The following is a 19,225-nucleotide window of genomic DNA, read 5'->3' as shown; positions in this document are numbered from 1 at the left end:
TTTTTTGTGTGTGCTTTTACCTGCTCAACTTTTAGCCACCAATTACCCTGAAACAAAACAAAACAGGGAATGAAGTCAAGGTCAAAAATACTTTGATCATCAGAAGAGGAGCCCTGTTGAGGGATTCCATGGTTCTCTGTGCTGGGCCATTTTCTATTTCCTGACCAGTTTTCCTGATACAACACTTGGAGACGCCTTCACCCCACATATTCTTCTTGGCTTTAGCTAGGAACTACATCTAGCCACTATACCTTCAAAACAACAAGAGCCCCTGCCTATATGTGTGTGTGGCTCCTGACCCAAAGCCCACCCGAAAATGTGATGGCCACTCCCTCTCTGGTCTGTCTTCTCCATCAGATCTAGTCAGTGCAGTGCTCACCACCCAGGCCACTTTAAGGAACACACAAAAATGTCCTAATTTCTTTTTAAAAGCTGAGGAAAGATGACATCTTAGGTTGAATAAGATGTTTTAGTAAAGAATATCAACATATTCGTCTTTATACCAATGCAGTCATACAGTATATGTTACAATACTTTTTATGGAGGAAGGTGTTCACCAAAGCAAAAGTGCCCAGGGCCCACAAGAGTGAAAACACAGCCCCGTTCCCTCTGTTTCTCTCTTCACCCTTACCCAGAACTAGAAGAAGGAGGGCTGAGAAGTTTCTAATTTGTTATGACTCCAACAGGATGCAAATATGCCTTGGGAAGAAGGGTTTCTTCTGGATGAAGTTCCAGTCTCACTCTATATGTCACACCCAATCCCGTGCCCCTCCACATCCACCGTCAGTCCTGTGTGGTCTCCCAGACCCCTTGTTGGCTACTTGTGTACCTGTGCACGCGTTGACATATGCATCCCGGGCCCTCTTGCAGGTTCGTTTACATATATGCCCGCGTGTTGACATATGCATCCTGTCCTTTCTTGCAAGTTCACTTACATACATGCCAACATGTTGACATAGGCATCCTGTCCCTTCCTGCAGGTTCACTAACATACATGTCCATGTGTTGACATATGCACCCCATCCTCCATATGCATCCAACATCCCTTCCCCGAAGTTTTCAAGTTCTAACGTGTTAGTTAATTCCTGTTGTCTTGCCCTTTCCTCCTTCAATCCTTTCCTACTGTCAGTGGGCCAAGAGTGAAGAAGACCTGGGCTCCAGTGCTTGAGCTAAACGTGTGGCATTCTCTGTACAACTCTTTCCTTCTGGGTGGTCTTGTGATCTGGGGAAAGATACTTTCCCCAGAACTTTATGGCCTCGATTTTTTTCAGTTGTAAAATGGGGATTTGTTGGGTGACCACTGTTCCCTGCTGGGGACTGAATCACTCATCTACTCTTTGGAATTCCCATCCCCCGTCCCACATGTCTGATTCTAAGAGGGTCACCCCACCTGCTGGCCATGAGTGATTGGTCAGAGGTGAGCACGTGACCAAAGGTGGGTCAATTACAGCTCCTCCTCTGAGGCATTTTGAACTAGAACTAAGGGAAGAGAAACAGTCCTTTGCCAAATGTGTAGCTTGGAGCCAGTGAATTCATGTGACAAATGTTTATTGAGCACCTACTGTGTGCTTGGCATCGTTCTAGATGGTGGGGATATAGCCAGCTAAGCTCATGTTTCCTGCCATATGGAAGACTTCAGTCTGAGAAAATAAAGCCATCAGTTATAGCAAAGCAGAAATAAGAGAGAGAAGACTCCTGGCAGTATGTGTGTTCCCAGTTCAGGTTGTCCAGGAGGCCCTTCCAGACATATGAGATAGTCCAGCTTCTACCCACTAATTCTCTGTTTTGCCTGAGCCAGTTGTACCTGGATTTCTGTCACTTTCCAAAGACCTGACTACTGCAAAGGTAACACATTCTGACTGGCTCATGTCCTGAGGTTCTTGGAGTTGTTATTATTTTATCATTCCCTAAAGGGTTTCTCAAGTTAAGTTCAGACTCACACCCGCCCTCTTTACCTGATGGTGGAGTCACTCATTCATTCATTTGTGCACTCTTGTGGCCATGCACTGCTCAAAAAACACAGCCCCCACCTCTAGGAGTTCCCATTATCCTTTTGGAGGACTTGGATAAGGAGATAACCAGGCATTGAAATCTCAGCCCTCATACATCTCAGCAGTATCTGATACCTTTGATCACTTACCTCATTTTCAGACACCACTTTTCACTTGTCTTTCAGGAAACCATACCCTCCTGGTTTCTCTCTGCCTGCCTGGCCATGCCCTCTTCCCTTCCAGAGCTCTCACTATGGGAGGGCCCAGAGATCCTATCTCAGACCTCCTTTCTAGTATCTCCTGGGGGAATCTCATGCCATTCCCACCACCTTAAAACCCATCTTTGCACAGATGTTTTACAAATTCGTATTTCTAGCCCCGACATCTTCCAGAACTTCAGGTTCACATATTCAGTGCCCACTGGTGTCTCTAGTTTCTGAGTGTGTTGGGTGTGTCCTTACTGTACCTCTTCATCACTCCCCACCCTTCCCCGCTTGTTTTCTGTCCTTGAGTCTGGCCTGTGTGGATTCCATTAGTAGGCTCCTGGCCCTCTGGCTTCAGGCAGTGTGGAACCCTAGAAGGAGATAGGAAGGAAGCAGGGAGGAGGGGGCATGTGTTTACTCCATAAGAGGTAATCTGGGCTTGGCCGTGTGCTTGAACAGAACATGTGACATTCCCTGCACAACTCTTCCTTTCTGGGTTCCTCTCATTCCTTTGGGCCTAAGTGTGGTAACAGCAACTTCCCTGTCACTAGTCCCTGGTTCACCACGATCCCTTGTCAGTCCCTTGTATTTCACTCACATGCGTATAAAAGATGTTTGTGAACAAATCCTCCTTCAATGATATGAATGGAAGGTGCTGTCTGTTTTCTATTGGGATCTATACTGAATTAGTAACTGGTACTGGAGATGGCCCTAGGAAACAAGATCTGGATATTCTGGGGTTGGGGTGATAAATTATTCAAGTAAGACAGGGATGGCCTCTTTGTCAGAGGGAAACAGAACATGGATTTTTTTCATCACAGGTGGTGGCATCACAAATCCTCAAATGATCACTGGTAGGGACAGGGACAATAGGTGGGTAGAGGATAAAGCACCGACCGAGGCTTCAAATGGTTGTGGTACTTAGTTCCTGTGGCAAGCAAAAGGAATGTAAAGATTTTGGAGTCATCTGGATCATTCTTGTGGCTCTAGAGAGTACACATAAGGAAAAACATTTTTTGAAATAGGGTCTCACTCTGTCACCCAGGCTGAATGCAATGGCGTGATCTTGGCTCACTGCAGCGCCTCGACCTCCCAGGTCAAGCAATCCTCCCACCCTCAACCTCCTGAGTAGCTGGGAGCACATGCGCATGCCATCATACCCAGCTAATTTTTTGTATATTTTGTAGAGATGGGGTTTCACTATGTTTCCCAGGCTGGTCTCAAACTCCTGAGCTCAAGCCATCTACCCACCTCGGCCTCCCAAAGTGCTGGGATTACAGATGTGAGACACCTTGACCAACTGAGAATTTTTAAAACTACAAATATACAATTAAGAGCATACATGAAGATTAAGAAGACCTCTAGGATGGCCTGGAAGGAGTTCCTCGTCTCCTGTGGTCCAAGGGCAGATATGGCTGAACTGAAAAGGGCTGCAAGTTTGCAGAGGCAAAGCTCCTGCCCCAAGGTAAGGGTGCCAGTGGGGGAAAGCATAGGGCCCTGAGACATGAGGGAGGCAAGTAAATTTGAGTCCCTAATTTCCCCCGACCCCATCCCCTGATGTCTTTGAGCCTTAGTTGCTTTATCTGAAAATAGTATCCATCTGGTAGGATTGTTGTGAGATTAAATGAGGTAGTGTTGTTAAAATACATCTTGTAGACAATCAATATGTGACAGCATGAAAAAAAATCAGTCATCTCTCTATTGTAGGATCTAAGAGCTCTGTGAACCCAAAGGCCAAGCTGGCCCTACACCGAGAGGCATGCGATCGGGTGTTGGGTAACTTGCACTTTGAGGAGGAGAAGTTAAGTTCTGGTGGTCTAGAGCTTCTGGCTGGAGGTCCTTCCCGCTTGGTGGAGATCACCTAGTCCCAGTGGTAGGGACCCCGTTGGTATAAAGTGGATCCAATCTGCTGGATTCATACCCTGGCTCTGCCCCAACTGGCCAGGGCTCGTTACTAAACCTTTTTATTTATGTATTTATTTACTTATCTATTTTGTTTAAATTACTTTTTGAGACAGAGTCTCAGTCTGTTGCCCAGGCTGGAGTGCAGTGGTGCAGTCTTGGCTCACTGCAACCTCTGCCCTGCGGGTTCAAGCGATTCTCATGCCTCAGCCTCCCAAGTAGCTGGGATTGCAGGTGCGTGCTACCACACCTGGCTAATTTTTGCTTTTTTTTTTTTTTTTTTTTTTTGAGACAGAGTCTCACTCTGTCGCCCAGGCTGGAGTGCAGTGGTGCGATCTCGGCTCACTGCAAGCTCCACCTCCCGGGTTCACGCCATTCTCCTGCCTCAGCCTCCCGAGTAGCTGGGACTACAGGCGCCTGCCACCACGCCCGGCTAATTTTTCATATTTTTAGTAGAGACGGGGTTTCACTGTGTTAGCCAGGATGGTCTTGCTCTCCTGATCTTTTGATCCGCCCACCTCAGCCTCCCAAGTGCTGGGATTACAGGCGTGAGCCACCGCACCCAGCCTAATTTTTGTATTTTTAATAGAGATGGCGATTCACCATGTTGGCCAAACTGGTCTTGAACTCTTGACCTCAGGTGAGCCACCCACCTTGGCCTCCCAACGTGTTGGAATTACAGGCATGAACCACCGTGCCAGGCCCAAAACCTTTTTAATCTTCAGTTTTCTTTCCTGGACAGTGGAGACAATCACAGCACCTCTCAAAGGATTAAGAAAGATACTCCAGGTCAACTGTTGAGCACAATACTAATACTACCCTTAGTAAGACTTCATTGAACTTGTCAGCTATGTTATAATCTCAGAGATATAGAAAGAAACATGAAACTAAGAAGTGACTCCGGTTGGTGAAGAGATAGGCAATGAATGGTGAGTGAAAGCCATAGAGTCTTGGGGGTCCTATGCCCCACTTGGGTGGGTCCCATTACCCTCCTCCATCCACGTGAGAATAGGCCCTCCCTTTGTCAGGCAGAGCTGCTAACTGTAGAGAGAAGTTGACCACTAGACAAGACTGGGTAAGTTTCCACAGCAGGACCTTTCCATTTTATTGTCTGTAAACTCTTCTTTGGTAAACAAGAAACCCAAAGAGAAAAGGAGCACGCCGAGTAAAGAAGGCAAGGAAAGGGCGGGTGCCTTCCACACACAGGAGTTCTGAGAGGACAGCTACATCATTGGCAAGGTGGTGGATGGAACCTGGAAGTTTGGGGTGGGTGGTGGCATGGGGGACCGGCAGAGGGGAGCGAGAGGGAAGAGTCCACTCTGTTGGACATAGAAGCCTAAATCATACAGCGAGGGAGCTCATGCATCACAGCAAAGAGAATTAGGGACCCTCCACCCATGCCCCCATCACCTTCCATGTGTGTGATCCACTGAGCATAGTCTGCCTGGGCAGGGGTGGGTGCAGGGGGCTCAGGACGGCCCCCCAGCGGCCCATCCTCCATCTCTCATTTCCTGCTCTGCAGGCAGGTGTGTGCAGGCTGCAGGGGTGGGGGCGGGGCGCTCACGGTCTCTGGGTCTGGGTAGACGCATCAGGGCAGCAGGAGCAGGGTTTGGGGGAGGTGGAGAAGCAGCCCCCGTCCCCACTTTACATGGGGGGCTCGCTGCACAGCACAATCTCCAGGTCCTTGCGGTAGAGCTTCCCTGCCTCTGCCAAGGACATGACGCTCTTTCTGTAGTTGGTGAGCTGTTGAATATTCATTTCCTAGGAAATACAGGGAGAGGGTAAGAGCAGGTTCAGGGGATGGTCCCGACGCAAGGAGCCCACTTCCACATTCACAAACACAAACACCCGCACCTTTCTCTCATCTCATCCCAGGATAAGTGGCTTAGATGAATGCAAAGCACGGATTTTGGAGTCAGACAGATGGAGGTTAAAGCCTCTTTCACTTACTGGCTGCATTGCTTTGGGGAAGGTAGTCAACCTTCCTGAGACTCAGCTGCCTCACCTGTAAAATGGGTACACTAAAAGTTCATGCCTCATGGAGGTGTTGCGATGATTACGTGAGGGAATGAATATAAGCCACATCAGCAAGCACTTGAAAAATAAAAGGTAGCTGTTGTGACAGTCATGATCTATGTATAACTTGTATATGTTCCTCGACCTCACTGGGCCTCCGTTAACTCAAGGCCAAACTGGCTTCCTGCAGGTGATGAAGAGAATGCCAGGAAAGCTCCCTGGTCTTGCCTTCCAGCCTCCTGGACCGCTCTTTCCTAAGTCTCATCTATTTAAGCAAGGAATTCTTTTTTTTTTTTTTTTTTTTGAGGCGGAGTCTTGCTCTGTGGCCTAGACGGGAGTGAAGTGACACGATCTCGGCTCACTGCAACCTCTGCCTCCTGGGTTCAAGCGATTCTCCTGCCTCAGCCTCCTAAGTAGCTGGGATTACAGGTGTGAGCCACCGCACCTGGCCCCTATTTAAGCAAGGAAGTCTGCTTTTTTTTTTTTTTTGAGATGGAGTCTTGCTCTGTGGCCCAGGCTGGAGTGAAGTGACGTGATCTCGGCTCACTGCAACCTCTGCCTCCCGGGTTCAAGCTATTCTCATGCCTTAGCCTCCCGAATAGCTGGGCTGGGATTACAGGCACCTGTCACTATGCCCAGCTAATGTTTGCACTTTTTTTTTTTTTCTTTTAGTAGAGACGGGGGTTTCACCACGTTGGCCAGGCTGATTTCGAACTCCTGACCTCAGGTGATCTGCCTGCCTCCACCTCCCAAAGTGCTGTGATTACAGGTGTGAACCACTGCACCCAGCCCCTATTTAAGCAAGGAATTCTAAATCCCAGCTTCTCCAGCAATAAAGCTCGCCAGCCTACTTCTTGCTCACTGGCTTCTTGTGTTCAGGGGCCACTGAGACAGGTGAGCCATGAACATATGCCCATTGTCTCAAATAAATGGAGACCCATATGAAATACCAACACCTGATATGCCTGATGTTAAATACATGCTTTACAATGATTGCTTCGGATACAAATAACCAATGGGTCTGAAAGATAGCAAGGTCATCATCAACACTGGAAAATCAAACAACCTTTTCTTTCTTTCCTTCTCCCCCACTCCATCCCTCTTTTTTCTTTTTCTTTTCTTTTTTTTTTTTTTTTTTTGAGACAAGGTCTTGCTCTTGTCACCCAGCTGGAATGCAATGGCGTGATCACAGCTCACTGCACCCTTGACCTCCTGGGCTCAAGCGATCCTTTTGCCTCAGCCTCCCAAGTAGCTAGGACTATAGGTGGGCGCCACTACATCCAGTTCTTCTTACTTTTATTCTTTTGTATTGAAAATGTTAGCAGATACTTAAAATTTTTTTCCCTCCTAGGCTGATGGGTCATTATCTCCATTCTGCTAATAAGAAAACTGAGGTACAGTCATGCTCATGAATATCTGTAATCTAATCATGAATATCTGTAATCCAAGCATGAGCCCTGAAGTCTAATGATTTCACTGGTGCACTATTCTGTCACCTCTTTCTCAGGGCTCAAGGGCCAGTCTTTTTTTCCCATTGTGCCGGGACTTCTCTTTTTATGTCATTAATTTCTGGTTTGGTGCCATGAAAACCCAAGGGCACTTTGCAAGCATGTCTAGCTTTGAGAGGCACCTTCCCTAAGTTGTGATGTTGTTGGAAATGTCACATAACACTGGCGTGCACCTGAGATATCTGCCACTTAATCAGAAGCCAAGGAAGGGACCTCATCTATCAACCCCAAGCTTGGGACAACTTCCGCAGTGAACTGTGGCAGCGAGAGACTTAGCAGCATGGGGGAGGGGCCGCTTACTTCCTATAAGTTTCACTTAAAACTGGGGAAGGCTCTAGCGAGTTGCCATGGCCTCGGGAGTGCTAAGAAATACTGAAGTTCAATCCCATCAGCCTGTCCCCTCGAGGAGCCTCAAACATTAATCTGCTCAGAAACCTTATCACACTCCATGCAGGCACCATCCAAATGGAATGCGTGCATCTATGTGGGTTTACAAAAAAAAAATGGCCCTTCCGTTCCAGCACAGGTGCTGTGATTTAGAGTCACGCGGCTCTCTCTTTCTACTCATTCACTCTCTCAATCCTCAGGCGCCAAATCTGAAACTTGGTCCAGGTGGAAGGCTCTCAGGTAAACAGCTTTGTTAATATTCTTGCTCTCTGACCTTCAGAGTGGCTTCTGAATCCCAACAGCAGAATCTTTACTTTTGTTTCCATACTTGGAGTCAAGCTGTGCAGCACCACAAGCTGTCCTTTGTGTGAACCAAGGAAGAGCTTAGTGAGTTGATGACCAGGAAATTCAGGTCACTCTGAGATTTAATGCATGTCTTCAGGGTTTATCCACCTCAGGTATAAGACAGAGTCTCATGAAGACAAACTATGCCTCATTCATACAATTACACGTAAAGGTATTTTCCACTATGGTGCCCAACATTCCTTGGATACATACGGGCACTTACATAATTTTCTCCTAGAATTTAGTGCCAAGAAAAAAGTTCAAATACCTGGTGAGTACTTCCTTCTCCCCAGGAAGTATTTGCTTCCTTATCATTTATTTTCTGCCTCTTTCAAGAGTAATTGTAGGTAACATTTAAATAAAAAAGATGAAATAAATGAAGGATGATATTTAAGATAAGGAGATCAGAAAGCACTTGGAAAGGGAGATGAATAGAGACTGCAGATAATTTTTTCCTGAAATTGAGCATTAAATTTAGCTCTTGCTTGTCAGCCAAGGCGGTGAGACAACTCAAGGAATTGTAGAGCTTTCATTGTCTAATTAAAGAAAGCAGCAAAACCAGTTGCTCAGAGAAAGACATTTTCCAGGCGGTGAACGAAGACAGCTGCAAAGGTTTGGCTCCTGGCTGCCGTTCCACCTGACTCCTCCACCCAGTGCACCAAACTGAGCCCATGGGAGGGTCTCCCAGGGTATTCCCAGGAGGCAACATCAGGCAAAATAATGGAATTCACTTTTTTGCCTTTTCTTTGAGAGGAACAAACTCTTCAGTGGCTCCTTTTAACCCCTCCCCCAGCTCCCGATTCTGCAGTTCATCAATCCAGAATAGCCCTATAGCCCTTCACCTCTCACTGGCCTCTGTCCTCCAACATCTCTCTTTGTGTGGAAAGTGTTTTTTTGGTTGGCAATTTGGCTAACACTTTCACACATCAACACTGTCATGGCCTCACAGCAGCATCCCCCACAACAGCCAGCAGATGGGTGCAACCCAAGCGTCCACAGAAGAGAATGGGTAAACAAAACGTATATTTATACAATGCAGCATTATTCAGCTTTAAAAAGGAAGGGAATTCTGACACATGCCACAACATGGATAAGCTTGCAAGGACATTATGCAAAGTGAAATAAGCCAGGCACAGAAAGATTATACTATTTTCTTTACATGAGGTACCTAGAGCAGTCAAATTTACAGAGGCAGAAAGTAGAGTGGTTGGCAGGAGATGGGGGACAGGGGAATGGAGAGTTATTTTTTAATGGGTACAGGTTTTGGCGCTGCAGGATGAGAAGGTGGCCACGCATGTGCAATATTATGAATATGTTCAATGCCACTGGACTGTACACTAAAAATGTGAAGATGGTAAGCTTTCTGTCCTGTGTTTTTTGCCACAATTAAATTTTGAAAAGAAACATCAATTAACCAACCAACCAGAAATCAAAAAACCAAAAGCAAACCCACAAAATGTCTATTGCCTTGCTGTGGCAGATCAGAGGGGAGTAGAGAGCAGGACCAGGTACCTCTCCCCTCCTCTCCCGCAGAAGCCTCTCCCGTGCCCTGGGGACAGTGGCCGGGCCTCAGGCTTGGCTGCTCACCTTTTTGTTTTTCTCGTACAGATCCTTCAAAAGGGCATCCAGCTCATGCTCGTCAATGTAGCCGCTTCCATCCTGGGGATGGGAGCAGAGTCAACCCAGAGCTCTAAAGCCTGGGCCCCTGCTGTCCCGACCCATTCCAGGGATGTCTAAGAGTCTAGCCTCTCCATTACTCTGTGCAAAAGGGGGTGTTCAGATCGTGTAATGACAAAATAATGTGTCCCTTCTGCCTTGACCAGTCATGGCAGGAAGGTGGCAGTGGGTGCAAGCTTTGGGTAGCCTTTCATTGTGGTGCTTTTCATGTGCGTTGAAAATTTAAGTGAGGTTCAAGAAGCATTTGGTTAACTCCCTGAGTCCGGGGGCTGTTTAAAGTTTACCTCCAACACTTTGGTTATGAAGAAGACCACCGGAGTCATGTGGGCAGGGGACAGCCCAGGGAGGGGGGGGTATGGAGGTCATGTAACTTCCAACTTCCCAGAGAAAGACTTGGCCCTGGGCAGAATTGTGATCTGGCACCAGGGCAGTTCTGAGTGTCTCTTCCCTTTGGCTCGTGACAGCGTGGTCACACCCTAGTTCTAAGCGTAGTCCTCCCCCAACGATTCTCGGCTACACTCTGCAGAAACCAACCCCTTGGGCTCCATAGGCCACCGGTGGAGAATGACATTTGCCTTATACAGCAGAAGATGCGGCAGGAAGAAACCACACGGCCCAGGCCGCCCCTGGAAAGCTGTCTCTTCCCAGGGATGAAGCTGAGCCCTTCTGGACGGGCTGATGGGCTTCTGATTTTCCCTGCCATGCCAACTCCCTCTCTTACCTTGTCGTAAAATGTGAAGATCGCGTTAAACTCCTCTGAGGTCAGCTTCATGCCCTGCAAGAACCAGGGTATTAAAGACAGAAGCAGAAGCGCAGTGGTGTGTGTGTGGGTGTGCGTTTGTGTGTGTGTGTTTATGTGTGTGGTGTGTGTGTGGTGTTTGTGGTGTGTGTGTGGTATGTGTATTTGATGTGTGGTGTGTATGTGGTGTCTATGATTGTGTGGTGTGTGTCTGTGGTGTATGGTGTGTATGTATGGTGTGTGTGTGGTCTGTGTGTGTGCTGGTGTGTGTGTGGTGTGTATGGTATGTGTGGTGTGTGGTGTTTGTGTTGTGTGTGTGTGGTGTGTATGGTGTGTGTAGGGTTATATGTGTTGTGTGGTGTGTGTGGTATGGTGTGTGTGGGTGGTATGTGTTTGGTGTGGTGTGATGTGTGTGTAGTGTGGTGTGTGTGTGGTTATGCGTTGTGTGTATGTGTGGTGTGTGTGTGATATGTGTGACGTGTGTGATGTGTGTGGTGTGGTCTGCGTGTGGTGTTTGTGTGGTGTGGGCATGTGTGTGTGTGGCATGTGTGTTTGTGTCATGTGTGTTGTGTGTGTCGTGTGTGGTATGTGTGATGTGTGGTGTGCATATGTGTGGTGTGGTGTGGTGTGTGTTGTGTGTTCTGTGTGTGGTATGTGTGGTGAGTGGTATGTATGATGTGTGGTGTGTGGGGTGTGTGTGATGTGTGTATGATGTGTGTGTGGTGTGGTCTGTGTGTGGTATTTGTGTGTTGTGTGTGTGTTGTGTGGTCTGTGTGGTGTGTGGTCTGTGTGTATGTGTTGTGTGTGGGTGTAGGGTGTGTATCATGGTGTGTGTGTGCTGTGTGTATGTGATGTGTGTATGTGGTGTGCATTGTGTGTGTGTTGTGTGTAGGGTGTTTGTGTTGTGTGTGTTGTGTGATATGTGTGTTTGTAATGTGTGTGGTGTGTATGTGGTGTGTGGTCTTTGTGTGGTGTGTGCGTGAGGTGTTTTTGTATGTGTGTGGTGTGTGTGTGATGTGTATGTGTGTGTGGTCTGTGGTCTGTGTGTTGTGTATGTGTGGTACATGGTCTGTGTGTGGTGTGTGGTCTGTGTGTTGTGTATGTGTGGTACATGGTCTGTGTATGTGGTGTGTGTGTGGTGTGTGTGGTGTGTGGTCTGTGTGTGTTGTGTGTGTGGTATGTGGTGTGTGTGGTGTGTGGTCTCTGTGTGGTGTGTGCGTGAGGTGTCTGTATACGTGTGTGGTGTGTGGTCTGTGTGTGTGGTATATGGTCTGTGTGGTGTGTGTGTGATGTGTGTGTGGTGTGTGGTCTTTGTGTGGTGTGTGGTCTGTCTGTATGTGTGTGGTGTGTGCACATGTGTTTGTGTTGTGTGTGTGGTGTGTGGTCTGTGTGGTGTGTGTGATGTCTCTGTGTATGTGTGTGGGGTGTGTGTGTGTGATATGTAGTGTGTTGTGTATGTGGTGTGTGTGGTCTGTGTGTGTTTTGTGTGTGTGATCTGTGTTGTGTGTGTGGTGTGTTTTGTGTGTGTGGTGTGTGTGGGTGTGTGTAGTGTGTAGTGTGAGGTGCGTTGGGGGAAGGAGGGTGCAAGGCCAGGCTCAGAGGGATGAGGGAAGGGGGAAGGAAGGAAAGCAAAGTTTTACCTGAAATTTAAGCAGGAAGTTTTCCTGGACAGGCAAGAGTCTGGGGAGAAAATGTTAGAGCAGAGATGAGGAGACTGCACAGGCAAGGGCAAGCGGGAGAGGGGAAGGCAGAGGCGGTGCCTGCAGTTACAGAAATGATTTCTGAGCACTTCACACATAATAAGGAATCAGTGGGAAGTTCAAAAACGAGGGAGACAGACAAGGTGAGGTGTTGACGGTCACAATTCTTTCTTGCTTTGTCTTGAGCTTCTTGACACCCGCACCTGTCACTTTCCCACCAATGGATCTCAGAGACGGATAACACAGGAATGACCTGTGGGAGCCAGTATCAGTGACCCCGGGGGTGAGGTGCTTACCGGGACATCTCTGAGAGGCCCAGTTTGCCATCCCCGTTCAAGTCAAACATCCGTAGCTGTTGGGGACAAAAAAAGGTGCCTGGGTTATTTGCTGTGAATTTCTCTGACCTGACATCCCCTTTTACTGGAGAGGATGGGAAGGAGGACAGGTGACACGTGCTCATGCTTCCTCTGAGGTCCGTAGGGGCCAAGAACCAACATGGCCTGAATCAGTCACAGGGGTCCCCTGGGTGGACCACAGGGACTCGTTCACTGCTCATCTCTCCCCTCCTCAGGGACAGGGGCAGCTGGGGCACAGCAGGCCGGCACTAAAGGCCCACTCTCTCCAAGATCATCCTCTCCTAGAGCTGCAGAGGTTGCCATGGAGACAGACGATCACATTGGCCCAAGAGTCAGCTCACACCCAGGACCTCAAAGGGTATGTGAAGCCACGAAGTAGCATCCCTTTTTGCCAGCTGCCACTGTGAATCACTTCCCTTGGGCCTGAAGAATCAGCAAACAAGAGACCCTGCACACCAGAGCCCCAGTGGCTTGGGGCGCAAGTCCTGCACCCTGGGGGAGAGGGACACTTCTGTTCACTCACTATGGTTTGGGTGTATTCCTGGAGCTTGGGCTCATCGTACGGCCGGTTCGCCTTCTTCAGCAGGTCTGACAGGAATCCCTGCAACACAAAAGGCCTCTTTAGTACTCCTGACTCGTGCATTCGGTCCCTCATTCATTTCCTTACTTGCTCATTCAGACAGTCTCTCAATGTGTGTGTGTGTGTTTTTCAGGTCTACCAGTTCTATGACTCAGGGCCCTCATAATTCCTAACTCTTGGGGAGCGACTTTAAAGGCTGTACTAGCTGGTGGTGCAACCCTGCCTCATAGAATAGGTGCTAGAGATTGGCTCTGCCTCCTGGGAGACCAGTATACGGAGCTAAGCAGTGCCTGGGGAATCACTGGGTGATAGCCAGAGGAATTTGGAGGTGGACCTAGGAGCCAGAGGCCAGTCTTCTGGAATTGCTTGGAGGACTACTGTCCCAAGCATGGAGGTGCAGAAGAGCTGGGTTTCGTTGAAATCTACAGCCTGGCAGCTCTATGTTACTGATTTCCCCTGACTTCTCTAAACAAGTCCAGCAATTCAGTGCCAGGTCTGAGTATTCCTAAGCAGCCCGCAAACTCATGCCCCTCATCCAACATCTCCTCCCTCCCCAGGCACCTTAAGCCCACCGCCACTCTGGCCTCACACCCTCCCCAAGGCCCATCCTACCTTGAGCTCATTGGCTTCGATGTAGCCACTCCTGTCTGTGTCGTACTTCCGCCAAGCCTGCAACAACGGGAATGTCAACCTCTTTGCAAAGACGTATCAAAATCTACCCACCTCCCTTCCATTCCCCTTTAATGGGCCACCCAGGGTCTTGATCTTCCAGAATATCGGAATGGGATGGAGACATGGAGATGATGTAGCCCAGACCCTTCAAGGTCACAGAGAAGGAAATGAAGGGAAGTATCTCGACGGTGATCTCATGAGCGCCTGGGCCAGAACCACGCAGCTAAGCTGTTTCCAAATTCTTGACCATAGAAAGTGGGATGTAATCAATGTTTGTTGCTTCAGGCTGCTAAGTTTTAGGGGCAGTTTATTATACAGCAATAAGTAACTCATCCAATGGTCCTGTATACAACTGCTCTGACTTCCCTGCCTTTTACCACATCATCTGGTGGAGAAGAGAGAAAGCCACAGGAGGGGCAGTGGTGCAGGGGTGGGGACTACCCACATCTGGGGCAAAGATGCCCGGAGAACCATGTTCTGCTATATCTTTGGTCTATTTGGCGCCACGTATTTCTAAGATTTTTTTTTCTTTTTTCTTTCTTTCCTTCCTTCCTTCCTTTCTTTCTTTTCCTTCCTTCCTTCCTTTTCCTTCCTTCCTTCTTTCCTTCCTTCCTTTTTCTTTCTTCCTTTCTTCCCTTCCTTCCTCTCTCTCTCTCTTTTTTCTTTCTTCCTCCCCCTCCCCCTCCCCCTCTCCTTCTCCTCCTGCTCCTCCTCCTCCTCCTCCTCCTTTTTTGAGACAGGGTCTCACTCTGTCACCCAGGCTGTGGTGCAGTGGCGTCCAAAGCTTACTATAGCCTCTACCTCCCAAGCTCAAGTGATCCTCCCAGCTTAACCTCCCAAGTGCCTCAGACTACAGGCATGCACCACCACACGCAACTAATTTTTTATTTTTTTGTAGAGATGGGGTCTCACTATGTTGCCCAGACTGATCTCCAAACTCCTGAGTTCAAGTGATCCTCCTACCTCAGCCTCCCATAGTGCTGGGATTACAGGCATGAGCCACTATGCCTGGCTCCTAGATTTTCTTTCAAGTTTTGTTCCCCTGACTTTTCTTCGCTTCTCCCCCAGCTCCAAACTACACACCTGAAGACCAGCAACACTTGATTTTCTGGGAGCCAGCAACCACTAATCCTTTTCCTACAGCTTATCCCCTGCCTCCCCCACTTCTCCACTGCATGTGCCCCTTTATTGTCAGGAGTGTTAGAGTTTATGGACATTTAGAGTTTAGTTATATTTTACGGAAAATGTCTCTTTTTAAACACCAGCAAACAATGTTATGTAATTTTCATGGTGACAGGGCTCAGAAATTTTTGTCCTGATTTTTTTATTTTTTTTATTTTTTGTTACAAGACAGGAGCAAATCCCAAGAAAAGGGTAGATTTGTACTATATGCAACTCAGGTCGATGGTATTTGATTACAAGAGTGTCTTTTCTCTGCAGAAAAATGCCTTAGACTCTTTGAAATACTCCTTCCCATAGCCAGAAAGTCTGCCCTTGAAAAGGCACTAAAATATATGTGAGGATTTCCAAATATGACTTCACCAACAACTCGCAGGCACTTAGTGCATTACAGTTTAGTTTGTCTAAGTTGAGTCTTTACTGAGAAGAGGAAGACACCCCCTCCAAGTTGCCTAAAAGGGCAATAACCTGAAGGAACCCCAGTCCCTGCACAGAGCAAAGCACCAGCGGCGCTTTCCCAAGCCATCTTGCCAGTGGGTCCACTCCAGACCATGCACCCCCCCAGGATGCCAGCTCTGGGCTCCCCCACGTGCCTCCTCTCCCCATCCAGCACTTGTGCTCATCATCATCAGTGCATCCTTTCTCTTCTCATTCAAGGAAAAGAGTTCAAGAGACCTGGGCTTTGTGAAATCTCAAAGAAATCCCGAGGCATCACTAAAATTAGGAGTTGTTGTGCTGAGTGCCGGGATGGGAGCTACCTGAGAGCACAAGCCTTTTAGGGCTACTGAGGGACCATTTCAGGCTTCTGGCTGGTAAAAATGGAACAAATGGAACAGACCCCAGGAGGGGACAGTGGGACAGTACTGTGGGAGGGTGGGGTCCCAGAAACCTTGGCGGGCATGTCTCTGCAGTTATGCTGGGACTTAGAAGGACAAATACATGTAAGAATATGAAATCCTGAGGCTGGGCATGGTGGCTCATGCCTGTAATCCCAGCACTTTGGGAGGCCAAGGTGGGCAGACCACCTGAGGTCGGGAGTTTGAGACCAGCCTGACCAGCATGGAGAAACCCCGTCTCTATTAAAAATACAAAAATCACCGGAAGTGGTGGTGCCTGCCTGTAATCTGAGCTCGGCGGGAGGCTGAGGCAGGAGAATCGCTTGAACCCGGGAGGCAGAGGTTGCAGTGAGCTGAGATCGCGCCATTGCACTCCAGCCTGGGCAACGAGCGAAACTCCGTCTCAAAAAAAAAAAAAAAAAAAAAAAAAAAAAAGAGAAAAAAAAGAAAAAAAGAAGGAAGGAAAGAAGAAAGAAAGAAAAGAAAGAAATCCTGTCAGCTGCACAGAGAGAAGCCACTAATGATTTTGAGAAAGAGAAAGAGAAAAGGGTCCAGGGAGATGCTTTTAGCTCCTCTGTAAGCATCCCTGCCCCCCTACAAGCTGCCACCATCCCTGTTTCCAGACCAGAGGTGGAATAGAGGCCAATTTTTGGCTGTCTCTCTATCAGGAAAGGAGTCAGGCATGATGCTCCCTTTTCTATAGTTGGAAAACTTGATACAAAAGCAACACCCTGACAAGTTATAAGGATACGCAGAACTTTTTTTCTCCCAGGCAGGCTAGAGAAGGACTAAGAACAGAAGCTAGAATGTCAATTATCAGCTTGTGGAATCTTGCCATCTTGAAAAAACTGGAGAAAAATCTTTTAAAGCACCATAAAATTAAATCCATCTCTGATGCTCAGGCAAGCTGTCACTTAAAAAATGACTGTTCCACCCTGAGAACTTGTTCTTTCTCACTGACTGTCTGCCCAGGAGGGGAGCTTGCTGCCACACAGGCTTCTGGGCCAGCTCTCCAGTTGTTACAGGCAGTGGATCATGGAGAGGGGATTACCGGTGGCTGGAAATGGATTTAACCCCAATGAATGGCAAAGAGAGTCACGTCGAAGGCCAGTTATTATTTATCAGAGCAAGCAGTTCGTGAGGTGGGTATGGGTTGAATTTCACTCTGAGGGATGCATATGCTGAATGGTTAGAGTGTGGAGTCCCAGAAAGAGAGCAAGAAATAATTGGTAGTTTGCTGGACATCAGGATTAGTACTATATTTGGTTGAACCACATAGAATTTCCACTTTTTGTAAGTAAAAAATCGTTAAATATCAGCAATTTCATATGGTTCAATTTATCAGATGAATATTACTCAAGAGACATGAATTTGAATATCATATTTTACATGAAGATCTCAAGGAAATTATATTGCCAAGAGGGGAATGCTAATTTTATTTATTTATTTATTTATTTATTTATTTATTTATTTATTTATTAGACAGAGTCTTTGTCGCCCAGGCTGGAGTGCAGTGGCACGATCCTGGCTCACTGCAACCTCTGCCTGCCTGGTTCAAGCGATTCTCCTGCCTCAGCCTCCTGAGTAGCTGGGATTACAGGCATGCACCACCATGCCCAGCTAATTTTTGCATCTGTAGTAAAGATGGGGTTTTTCCATGTTGCCCAGGCTGGCCTCGAACTCCTGACCTCAAGTGATCCACCTGCCTTGGCCTCCCAAAGTGCTGGGATTACAGGCGTGGGGCACAGTGACCAGCCGAGAATCCTAATTTTAAAAAGGAAAACCGAAACCTTATCATAGTCAAAGATGAAACGTGGAAGATACCAAAAACTGGAATCCTCACTGGACTTTCGTAGCTATAGAATCGTACATAAGTCCATCCTTCTCTAGCCTGCTTCTTGGAACTCTGACTTCGAGAGACACAACATTATTATTGAGTGGCATGAGATCCTGGAGCCAAACTGAGTGGCACAGTTTTCTTTATTGCTTGATTTCTCAGAGCCTGTGATATGCAAATGACCACAACAAATCCCCAAATGAGAGATGCATGTACACAGTATTTCCCAAGCGTACTTGACCCAAGCTTACTTCTCATCTTATTCCCTACCTTTTAATGTGCATACACATCATCTGGGGATCTTGTTAAAATGGAGCTTCTGAGTCACTGGATCAGGGAGTCTGTCTACCTTTTTTTTGTTTTTGTTTTTAATTTGAGATAGGGTCTTGCTCTGTGACCCAGCCTGGAGGGCAGTTGTGTGATCTTCAGCCTCAAACTCCTGATCTTCCTGCCTTAGCCTTCCTGAGAAGCTGGAACTACAGGTGTGCACCACCATATCCCACTAAGTTTTTTATCTTTTTTTTTTTTTTTAAATTCCTGTTCACTATGGTAGCTTTTCATTTTTGTAGAGACAAGGTCTCACTATGTTGCCCAGGCTGGTCTTGAAACCCTGGCCTCAAAAGATCCTCCCGCCTTAGCCTCCTTGAGTAGGGATTACAGGCCTTTCTCCCTTTCTTTCTTTCTTTTTTTGAGACGGAGTCTCTCTCTGTCACCCAAGCTGAGAGTGCAGTGGTGCTATCTCGGCTCACTGCAACCTCTGCTTCTCGGGTTCAAGTGATTCTCCTGCCTCAGCTTCCCGAATAGCTGGGATTACAGGTGCCCGCCACCACGCCAGGCTAACTTTTTTGTATTTTGGTAGAGATGGGGTTTTGCCATGTTGGCCAGGCTGGTCTCGAACCCCTGACCTCAGGTGATCCGCCTGCCTCGGCCTCCCAAAGTGCTGGGGTTACAAGGCGTGAGCCACCACTCCTGGCCCCTTTCTCTTTTCTAACAGGCACCCAGGTGATACTGATGCTGCCGGTCCACGGACCACACTTTGAGTAACAGAGCTCTAAGGGGTTTAGCATCTCCCAGGGACCATTACCAGGCAGGAGGGTGGGCCTGGCTCTGAACACAGGAGGAAGGCAGGTCCCAGTGCTTAAAAAGAAGGTGGTGCCTTGGCCTCACCTCCATAAACTCGGCGCTGGAGCCCACGTGCTGCCTGAAGCACAGAAGGAAGTTCTCTTCGGTTGGCAGGATCTGCGCCAGCTGTGAAGATACAGAGAGCGACACTAACGTTATGGAGGGACTTCCCAGG

At 47.8% G+C, this 19,225-nt stretch overlaps 1 protein-coding gene across 2 annotated transcripts in view; it reads right to left on the bottom strand.

Annotated features, from left to right (window-relative positions):
* Nucleotides 1-5,172: 5,172 nt before the first annotated feature.
* The window catches only part of CALB2 (calbindin 2), a 28,997-nt gene continuing 14,944 nt past the window's right edge, over nt 5,173-19,225 (bottom strand). The window contains exons 4-11 of one of the 2 annotated variants that reach the window (XM_019012871.4): nt 19,096-19,176; nt 14,017-14,073; nt 13,348-13,425; nt 12,765-12,820; nt 12,409-12,448; nt 10,751-10,804; nt 9,940-10,011; nt 5,173-5,857 (exon numbers count right to left, since the gene is read on the bottom strand). In XM_019012871.4, coding sequence (XP_018868416.1) covers nt 5,741-5,857; nt 9,940-10,011; nt 10,751-10,804; nt 12,409-12,448; nt 12,765-12,820; nt 13,348-13,425; nt 14,017-14,073; nt 19,096-19,176 — 555 coding nt within the window. In that variant the 3' untranslated portion in view covers nt 5,173-5,740. The remainder of the gene's footprint in view (nt 5,858-9,939; nt 10,012-10,750; nt 10,805-12,408; nt 12,449-12,764; nt 12,821-13,347; nt 13,426-14,016; nt 14,074-19,095; nt 19,177-19,225) is intronic. The other variant, XM_019012872.4, reaches the window with a different exon arrangement.

This window comes from Gorilla gorilla, chromosome 18 (genome assembly GCF_029281585.2).
Source record: "Gorilla gorilla gorilla isolate KB3781 chromosome 18, NHGRI_mGorGor1-v2.1_pri, whole genome shotgun sequence".
Classification (NCBI taxonomy): Eukaryota; Metazoa; Chordata; class Mammalia; order Primates; family Hominidae; genus Gorilla; species Gorilla gorilla.
Note: the sequence above shows the minus strand (reverse complement) of the source record. Positions and strands in the feature narration are given on the sequence as shown.